This window comes from Amphimedon queenslandica, unplaced genomic scaffold (genome assembly GCF_000090795.2).
Source record: "Amphimedon queenslandica unplaced genomic scaffold, v1.1 AMPQUscaffold_13222, whole genome shotgun sequence".
NCBI classification, from domain to species: domain Eukaryota; kingdom Metazoa; phylum Porifera; class Demospongiae; order Haplosclerida; family Niphatidae; genus Amphimedon; species Amphimedon queenslandica.
In genome coordinates this window covers 71,714-81,852 of record NW_003546542.1, presented here as the reverse complement: position 1 = coordinate 81,852, position 10,139 = coordinate 71,714, and the positions used below count along the sequence as shown (strand labels likewise).

At 31.0% G+C, this 10,139-nt stretch overlaps 2 protein-coding genes across 2 annotated transcripts in view; both read left to right on the top strand.

The window, feature by feature from the left end:
• LOC100632676 (receptor-type tyrosine-protein phosphatase alpha-like) overlaps positions 1–3,120 on the top strand; it is a 5,464-nt gene extending 2,344 nt beyond the window's left edge. The window contains exons 9-16 of the mRNA XM_019999993.1: positions 184–333; positions 381–474; positions 531–595; positions 649–783; positions 2,336–2,464; positions 2,511–2,662; positions 2,713–2,848; positions 2,918–3,120. Of these exons, the coding sequence (XP_019855552.1) occupies positions 184–333; positions 381–474; positions 531–595; positions 649–783; positions 2,336–2,464; positions 2,511–2,662; positions 2,713–2,848; positions 2,918–2,995 (939 nt within the window). The 3' untranslated portion in view covers positions 2,996–3,120. The remainder of the gene's footprint in view (positions 1–183; positions 334–380; positions 475–530; positions 596–648; positions 784–2,335; positions 2,465–2,510; positions 2,663–2,712; positions 2,849–2,917) is intronic.
• Positions 3,121–4,060: 940 nt separating this feature from the next.
• LOC100632421 (uncharacterized threonine-rich GPI-anchored glycoprotein PJ4664.02-like) overlaps positions 4,061–10,139 on the top strand; it is a 7,792-nt gene continuing 1,713 nt past the window's right edge. Inside the window, exons 1-17 of the mRNA XM_019999992.1 lie at positions 4,061–4,099; positions 4,160–4,276; positions 4,319–4,384; positions 4,430–4,492; positions 4,538–6,055; positions 6,103–6,165; positions 6,215–6,295; positions 6,349–6,484; positions 6,535–6,602; positions 6,683–6,793; positions 6,928–7,370; positions 7,547–7,637; positions 7,724–7,806; positions 7,930–7,966; positions 8,334–8,548; positions 8,978–9,138; positions 9,193–9,334. Coding sequence (XP_019855551.1) covers positions 4,090–4,099; positions 4,160–4,276; positions 4,319–4,384; positions 4,430–4,492; positions 4,538–6,055; positions 6,103–6,165; positions 6,215–6,295; positions 6,349–6,484; positions 6,535–6,602; positions 6,683–6,793; positions 6,928–7,370; positions 7,547–7,637; positions 7,724–7,806; positions 7,930–7,966; positions 8,334–8,548; positions 8,978–9,138; positions 9,193–9,334 — 3,405 coding nt within the window. The 5' untranslated portion in view covers positions 4,061–4,089. The remainder of the gene's footprint in view (positions 4,100–4,159; positions 4,277–4,318; positions 4,385–4,429; positions 4,493–4,537; positions 6,056–6,102; positions 6,166–6,214; positions 6,296–6,348; positions 6,485–6,534; positions 6,603–6,682; positions 6,794–6,927; positions 7,371–7,546; positions 7,638–7,723; positions 7,807–7,929; positions 7,967–8,333; positions 8,549–8,977; positions 9,139–9,192; positions 9,335–10,139) is intronic.

The following is a 10,139-nucleotide window of genomic DNA, read 5'->3' as shown; positions in this document are numbered from 1 at the left end:
ATAAAGTGAAATAAAATATAATAAAATAGAGTAAAATAAAAATGAAAAAAAAGATAAAAACAGGAAAAAAATACATGTACAAGTGTAGTAAAAATAATTTTTTCTGTACTTTAATAAGCGGTGAATTGACTTGATATTTACTTTAGTTAAAGTAAAATTATATTTGATATTTTCATTTTTTAGCATCAGTACATATTCATCAATGATGCTGTTCTTGAGTTTGTAATGTGTGGTAATACTCAAATTGATAGTTGGCAGGCTCGCTCGATGATTGGAAAGCTGAGTGAACAGGATCCAGAAACTGGTCAAACTGGTTATGAAGAACAATTTACAGTAACCTAATAAACAGAGGAATTTAATATTATCATTCCATCAATTAGGTATTGCAGCAGGTAACACAAAAACCAGATGAAGTGACACATAATATTGCATCACAGAATAAAGACAAGAACAGATCAACTCAATTCCTACCACGTATGTATAGGCAAAATTTAATAGTGTAAACCATTAATTTTTTGTATTATCCACAGCTGATAATTACAGAGTACCCCTTAAAGGAGAGCATCCAGATTACATCAATGCAGTTTTTATTAATGTAATGCATTGTCACTAGTTCCTTGTATCATAAGTATATACTTATCATTTTAGGGTTACAAAGAAAAGAAAGCATTCATAATTGCAGAGAGTCCAATGTTTAATACAGCTAGAAACTTCTGGAAGATGATTGATGATAGAAATGTGACTGCTATTGTAATGCTATGCCATGAAAATGAACTTAAACAGGTATGCCCACAATGTACTTATGCTATTAATGCTCTGTAGAAAGTTTGAGCTGATTCCAAGTTAAATTTTTTAAGTTATGGAAATTTTACCAATTTCGAAAAAATCCCTATCATAGCCCATGTTTTTTTCAAAAAAATTCTCAAAAATTACTCAAATTTTTTATTACATTTTTTGATGCATATTGATGTCCTTATACTATGTAGAAAATTTGAGCTGATTCCGACTTAAATTTTTTGAGTTACGGTCCTTTTTAAAAAATTGGTCAGTTTCTGAAAAAATTTCTGTACTATAATGTTTTTTTTTTCCGAAAAATGGCTCCGAAATTACCCCCAATTTTTATTACATTTTCTGATGCATATTGATGTACTTATGCTGTGTAGAAAGTTTGAGCTGATTCTAACTTGAATTTTTCAAGTTACGGCCATTTTTAATAATTGGCCAATTTCTGAAAAAATCCCTGTACTATATATATATAGCCCATGGTTTTTTCCAAAAAATGGCTCCAAAATCACCTCCAATTTTTATTACATTTTTTGATGCATATTGATGTACTTATGCTGTGTAGAAAGTTTGAGCTGATTCCGACTTAAATTTTTTAAGTTATGGCCATTTTAAAAAATTGGCCATTTTCTGAAAAAATCCCTGTACTATAGCCCATGGTTTTTTCCGAAAAATGGCTCCAAAATTACCCCCAATTTTTATTACATTTTCTGATGCATATTGATGTATTTATGCTGTGTAGAAAGCTTTAGCTGATTCCAACTTAAATTTTTCAAGTTACGGCTATTTTTAAAAATTAGCCATTTTCTGAAAAAATCCCTGTACTATAGCCCATGGTTTTTTCAGAAAAATGGCTCCAAAATTACCCCCAATTTTTATTACATTTTCTGATGCATATTGATGTACTTATGCTATGTAGAAAGTTTGAGCTGATTCCGACTTAAATTTTTTGAGTTACAGCTATTTTTAAAAATTGGTCAGTTTCTGAAAAAATCCCTGTACTATAACCCATGGTTTTTTCAGAAAAATGGCTCCGAAATTACCCCCAATTTTTATTACATTTTCTGATGCATATTGATGTACTTATGCTGTGTAGAAAGTTTGAGCTGATTCCGACTTAAATTTTTCAAGTTACGGCTATTTTTAAAAATTAGCCATTTTCTGAAAAAATCCCTGTACTATAGCCCATATTCTTTTCAGAAAAATGGCTCCGAAATTACCCCCAATTTTTATTACATTTTCTGATGCATATTGATGTACTTATGCTATGTAGAAAGTTTGAGCTGATTCCAACTTAAATTTTTCAAGTTACGGCTATTTTTAAAAATTAGCCATTTTCTGAAAAAATCCCTGTACTATAGCCCATGTTTTTTTCCGAAAAATGGCTTAAAAATCACCCCCAATTTTTATTACATTTTTTGATGCATATTGATGTACTTATGCTATGTAGAAAGTTTGATCTGATTCCGACTTAAATTTTTTCGAAAATGCATCAAAATTGACTTAATTCCAAACAGAAAATAATGGTTAGTTAATTCATCATACATTTTAGCAGGCATGTTATCAGTACTGGCCTTCATCAGGCTCTGTGGTAATTGGAGAATATTTTATTGAGCTGGAAAATGAGACTAGAAACAACGGATATATTGAAAGGACTTTTGAAATTAAAAATTCTAATAAGGTGCATTAAACTCACTTCTGCAATTTTATATTCATTTGCATAATAGACTGCTATTAGACTGAGTGTAGTACAGTATCAGATAACAAACTGGGATTCAACTGGAGAAGTGAAGAATCCTCAGACTATTTTAATGATAATGGAAGAAATGTACAGAACACAAAGGAAAAGAGGAAACACAAGCATTGTAGTACACTGCAGGTGAGAAAGAAATGTGATTTAAATATTGATTTTAATTTCTTTCTTTATAGTGATACAGTTGGTCGTTCAGCAATGTTTTGTGCAGCTGCTACAACAATTAATAAATGTAAAACTGAAGGAGTCATTGATGTATTTCAAGTACTCAAAAGTCAACGTATTCAAAAACCAGGCAGTGTACAGACTGTTGTAAGTATAAAAATAGCCATTTTGTTTTCTGTTTATTGTTACTCTTATTATTTTTTATTTTATTTTTAGACACAATATGAAGGAATATGTCAAATTGTTTTGGCTTATTTGGATTCTTTTCAAACATATTCAAACTTCAATGCCTAAAATAATACACGCTACAACACAAAAAAATTATTATTATTGTTTATACCACACAATTATTGTAGTTAGAGTTTTGTACTTATGCAATACAATTGAGGTGCTAATTTTATTTCCATTTTTGACAATTATTTTGATAAAGACAATCTTGAGGCGTGGTTTGGCACTAAATGAATTATCATACATTATTTCATTCACTCTGTTATGCTACTGACCCAAAGCAACTTCCAACTCGTCTCTGATTGTCCTCTCTGGCTGCTACTTGGACTGTGAATTCATCTTCCATATAATACGACGAGCTGCAATGAGTGCCCACTACCGTGTGCTCGGACTTAGTTTATTGACGGTACTAGCAATAGGGGTATCAGGACAATGCATTGATAGTAAGAATTGGTGCTTAATCAGAATAATGTGTATTCTGTATCCTCTTTCTAGATCCTGCTGTACTACCACAAGTGAAGAGTATTGGATTCGCATCAGTAGAATCAGTGTCAATGATTGTCTTATGGGAACCTTGCATGATAAGTCAACCAATCGATGGATACTACCTCACATACACTAACATCACTTCAAACACTAGTTATACTATTGATATCGATGGAGGAGACAACATAACGTATCCTCTCACAGGATTAATACCATATACTAACTATGCTGTGAGTATAAGGCCTTATAACGGAATACCTATACAAAGCCGAATACAATTAACTGCTGAATCAAGTAAGTCAATGAGATATTGATCAGTTTAACCTGATTTTAACACAGCTCCTGGTGTGATATCTGATTTGATGCAAACAAACGCTTCACTAACTGAGATCAGTATCTCGTGGAATCCTCCTATAATGCCCAATGGTATCATTACAGTATATGAGATAAGATATAGAGAGTCTACCAGTAGTGGTCCATACACTGTAACTAACACTACTAACACTGAATACAGTATAGTAGGATTGATACCTAATATTGGTTATACTATTGGAGTGAGAGCATATACTAGTATTGGACCAGGAGAATGGACATGTAAGTGATTAAATGTACATAGAAGTTCATGTCTCCTTTTTATAGCATTAACCAATGAAACAGCTTCATCCTCTACATCAATGAATCTTGGTAAGCTATCACAGCAATTATAAAGTTTTGTCATTCTATAAACCTTTTAAATGTAATTAGAAACTACCAGTACTGCTTCAATTAAAAAATCCTCCTCAATGCTTATAACTAGTTCTTCTATTGCATCAAGAACTTCAACTATTAGCTCAATGACTACAATATTAGCTACTTCAACAAGTGAGCCATTTTGAAAATATTTTAATTATTTCTTTTTGTTAGGTACTACCTCTTCCTCAACCTCTTCAGCTTATTCACCTCAAAGCTCTCATTCCTCTACAGTATCAAGTAAGCAGTCAATATGTACACTTGAAATTATTTTTAAACATTAAGTAGGTACTACTGCAGTAGCTTCAACTTATTCAATGACTTCAATCGAATCCTCAACAGTATCAAGTGAGTCATTAGGCATGCATTATGATACTGATACTATTTATTCAGAAATACTAGCATCATCAACAATTTCATCTTCATTGCGGCATACTATAACGTCAAGTGAATTCACACAAAAAGTGTCTACTTTTTCAACTACTTCAATTCTTACATCGAGCACTCCAAATATTTTATCAATAACATCTCTTCATACGTTACCCTCTTCATTATCCTCATCCACTCTATTGACTACAGTATCAAACTCTACTTCAATACCTCTTCCTACATCAAGCAGTTCACCAATCTCACCAACTATACAAGTAGTATCAAGCTCTACTTCAACTTCTCTTAGTGCATTAACCTCATTGTTTACCTCATTCATTCTATCATCAACTAAAGTGTTAGACTCTACTTCAATGCCTACTTGTGCATCAAGCAGTTTAATAATTTCACCCACTGAAGTATCAACGTCTTCTTTAACACTTCTTACTCCATTAAGCAGTTCATCATCTTCAATCTCTACTACAATAGTGAATTATACTTCAGTATCTTTAAGTTCTTTAAGCTCTTCAATTACCTCATCATCAGCTACACTATCAAGCTCTCTTACTTCATTAAATAGCTCATCCACTCTAATATTAAACTCTACTTCAATGCCTCTTCTTACATCAAGCAATTCATCTATTCTTATACCTACTGTAGTATCAACCATCACACCTCTTGCTTCAATGAGCAGTTTATCTCCCTCACTCACAACTACCATTATTTCAATGCCTTTTAGTTCTTCGAGCAATTCAATTCCATCATCAACTGTAGTATTGAAGTCTACTTCAACACTTCTTACTTCATTAAGCAGTTCATTACACTTGTATTCTTCAACACCTGTTGCTTCAATGAGCAGTTTATCTCCCTCACTCACAACTACCATTATTTCAATGCCTTTTAGTTCTTCGAGCAATTCAATTCCATCATCAACTGTAGTATTGAAGTCTACTTCAACACTTCTTACTTCATTAAGCAGTTCATTACACTTGTATTCTTCAACACCTCTTGCTTCAATGAGTAGTTTGTCTCCCTCACTCACAACTACAGTATCAAACTATACTTCAACACCTATTAGTTCATTGAGCTCTTCATTCATGTCATCAGTACACTCTACTTCAACACTACTTACTTCATTAAGTAGTTCAATACATCCTACTTCAACACTTCTTACTTCATTAAGTAGTTCATCACACTCTACTTCAACATTTCTTACTTCATTAAGTAGTTCATCACATCCTACTTCAACACTACTTACTTCATTAAGTAGTTCATCACATCCTACTTCAACACTACTTACTTCATTAAGTAGTTCATCACACTCTACTTCAACACTTCTTACTTCATTAAGTAGTTCATCACATTCTACTTCAACATTTCTTACTTCATTAAGTAGTTCATCACATTCTTCTTTAACACCTCTTAGATCGATGAGTTCATCATCAACCTCCTCCACACTATCAACTGCTTCATCAAAAACTACTTCATCAAAAACTACTTCAATCTCTATTACTCGAATAGGGAATACAATTGTAGCTCCTACAAGTAAGTTACTTTTCACTGAATTTATTATTACCTTATCTAATATTCAGCTATTAGCAAACCAAACACCATAAAAACTTCAACAAGTTCTATATCAACAGTCCAGTCATTGAGTAAGCTCTTTATTTGTATGTATTTGTTATTTTTATTATTAATATACAGCAAAGAGTGCAGTAACTTCTACAAAACCAAGCACTTTAAGTACTTCTACAGATTTTTCATCAAGTTTCTTCCAGTCGTCTAGTGAGCTCAATCTTAATCACTGTATTTTTTATTCATGATTAATTTATTATCAGGCAATATTGCATCTGCTCCTCCAATATCTGGCGACGTCTCAATACTTTACTTTATAATAGTAGGGACATTGGTACCATTACTATTGGTTATGATAGTAGTAATAGTTATCATCATCATTGCATTGGTTATAATGAAGTAAATTCAATGTTTGACGTTAAAGTTATTATTATGTTTTATGATGATAGGAGGAGGGTAAAGAAGAATTTATACATTGTCAATGAATCCCCTACTACTTCAGCTGAAGAAATGCAAAGTATTCTTTAATATTTGGATCTCTCACTCATATCTCTTTTTAATTTTCTCTCTCGTTTTCTGTTCTTTTTTTATTTACAGCTGAAACAATACAAGCTTTCTCTCCAACTGAAGTAGTATCATTACCTCCAATTGACATTGGTGAACCAATCGTAATGAATGATAGTCTGCCTAAACCAAAAAAAACAAAAAGTAATGTTAATCTTTATCTCTACTTTCTCTTCTTTTGATCGTCCTTTACTTCACATACTCCATATCTTGTTTCTCTGTTTTTATATTTTGTCTCTCTCTTTTTGTCTCTCTCTTTTTCTTTTTAATTTTCACAGGGGTAACAATACAAGCTGATACTCCATTAGTACCTACGCATCCGTTTATAGAAGAGTTCCCTAACAATTTGACAGCTGAGGTCGGTCAAGAAGTTCATTTTAAAGTCAAATTCAAAGGAACTCCTACCCCATCTTTTAATTGGTATCATAATGGAGAGCCAGTGACTGATGATTATGCTCATGAGATAAAAGGAGATGGTAGTCTACTGCTAGTGAGTGTCGAGAAGATACACAAAGGAGTATATGGTTTTGTTGCTAATAACGATGCTGGAACTGTTAGCCAACAAGTTGTACTCACAGTTACAGAGGAAGAGGCCAGGGTGCCAAGTGGTGCTGCTTCAAATATTGAGATTAATGCCAATCTAATACCTGTTGGAAAATTTGGAGAATTTGTTGCTGATGGACACGCTAATAATGATGAAGAGTTTATGAAGCAATATGCAGTAAATTTACCTTCCTTTCTATCTCAACTTCATATTACACCATTACACCTTTATATCTCTCTTTTTATTACGATTGTTCTCCTACCTTATCTTTTCTGTTCTTTTTGCTATTCCACTTCTTTTTGTTGTTCAACTATATGTACTTCTAACCTTTCTCTATCTTCTAATGTTATTAGCTGTTTCATAATGACTTGGATAAGCATGAGATGACTATTAGTGTGTCTCAAAAGAACAAACCATTGAATCGTTTTAGGAACGTATTAGTATGTAAGTCACAATTCAACCATAATTAAGCATATTAACTACATTTATATACACTACCAATATCAATTAATAATGTATATTTTAAACAGATGATGATAATCGCATTATACTGAAGCCATTGCCAAGTCACGAAGGTTGTCAAAATGATTACATTAATGCAAGCTTTATTGATGTGAGTAACATGCCTCAAATTCTTTTCTTCCCTAAGTTATGACGCTATCAAAATTTTGTAGTAATATTTCTACCTTTTAATAACAAATAAATTAATTATTCTGTCTATACTATACATTCTTAGGGCTATTCAAGTGCTTATAGATACATTGCAACACAAGGTGAGCTATTGTTGAGAATGTAGCACAATGGACTGACATTAGGAGAGGAATGTAGTGCGTGAAGTGTGGGAGTTGATAGAATGCATCAGCCCATGTGGGATTGAACTGCTTGTAGCTCTAATTTAATTTAGTTTGACCTGTTTTCGTTAATATTACATGCTGCAAAATAATTGATATACATGTAACAAGATAAATGTAAATGTAACAAAATTAATGTATTACCTGTTGTTTGGATTAATACTATGCTATATTCTAATTAGTACTCTTGTTAGTAGTGTTACTATTATTATTACTTGTGTATTTCTACTACAACTTGGCTTTGCTCATTGAAAACTCTAAATTCAAGTGTTGTACATATCATCTACAGGGCCAATGGCTAATACACTTGTTGACTTTTGGCGGTTGATCTGGCAGGAAAAGCCGCACGTTATTGTGATGGTCACTAACCTAATGGAGGGAGGAAGAAACAAGTGTCATCAGTACTGGCCAGACTCTGACTCTGTGTATTATGGGCCATTCAAAGTGACGCTCATTGATAAGCAAGTATTACCTGATTATACTGTCAGGGAGCTACAGTTGATTGTAAGAGAAGGAGTGAGAGAGGGGGGAGAGAGTGGGGGAGAAGATGGTAGCTATGGGCCATTAAGTAAAAAATTAACAATTTGTTTTACTATTACACATGAATTCTTAATTTCAATGCATGTTATAAAGTACAAGAGGTTTATTTAATGACTGTAATATAATAATGTATGTAGTTAGTGACTACAAAATGAGTTTCTTTCAATGCTTTGCCTGACATCCAATAGTAGTAACATAAATGCATAATCTGATAGTATATATAGATAGATTAATGAAGAGTGACTACATGAAATATTATTATCAAAACAACCATAGGATTAGCCTATGTCAGTGTTTCCAGGTGATGATGTAGGAGGATTGGGGGAGTTGTACAATGCTATGGATGATTAATATTTATTGTTATCATTAATCAATTGAAAAATTTTGTTGTAGTTATTGGGTTCAGATCAACCTCCATTGATGATCACACAATATCATTTCACATCATGGCCTGATCATGGAGTACCTGAATATGCAACATCAATACTTCAGTTTCACCGTAGAATTAAGAATGAATACAAACCTACCAAAGGACCGATGCTAGTACACTGCAGGTATTTATATTATAATTTATACATAATGTGTTTATTTATTTATTGTTTTGTTAGTGCTGGTGTAGGTAGGACTGGTACATTCATGGCTATAGACATGGGACTACAACAGGCAGAGAAGGAAGGAGGGATTGATATTATAAGTATTATCAATAGAATGAGACAACAGAGGATGTTCATGGTTCAGACGAGGGTAAGATGATGAAATTATGCTTTTAATTTTACCGAGATTTTGGCCAAATTTTATGAAAAATAACAAAAAGAAAATTTTCAATTTTTATAATTTTTACTGATACATATACATGCTTTTTATGTTGTATCAAACGTTTAAACTAATTCCAATTAAAATTAGATTTTTTACAAATTTTTTTCTCTATTTTATTTTATTTTATTATTTTTATTTTTCTCTATTTTATTTTTATTTTTCATATTTTATTTTATTTTATACTTTATTTTATTTTATTAATTTTTTAATTTAATTTTTATTTTTCTATATTTAATTTTTTATTTTTTTATTTTTATTTTTCTCAATTTTAATTTATTTTATTTTATTTTCTCTTAATTTATTTTATTTTATTATTTTATTTTGTTTTATTTATTTTATTTATTTTATTTATTAATATTATTAAAAACAATGAAGAAGAACAGTATTCATATGTTTATATTTTCTAGTTTATTTTATTTTATTTTTCTCTGATTAATTTTATTTTATTTTTATTTGTATTTTAATTTATTTTATTATATTTTTATTTGTCTCTATTTTATTATAATTATTTTAATTTTATTTTTTCTCTTTTTTATCTTTTTAAATTTTATTTTTCTCTATTTTATTTTATTTTTATATTTTAATTTATTTTATTTTTTAAATAAAGTGAAATAAAATATAATAAAATAGAGTAAAATAAAAATGAAAAAAAAGATAAAAACAGGAAAAAAATACATGTACAAGTGTAGTAAAAATAATTTTTTCTGTACTTTAATAAGCCGGTGAATTGACTTGATAT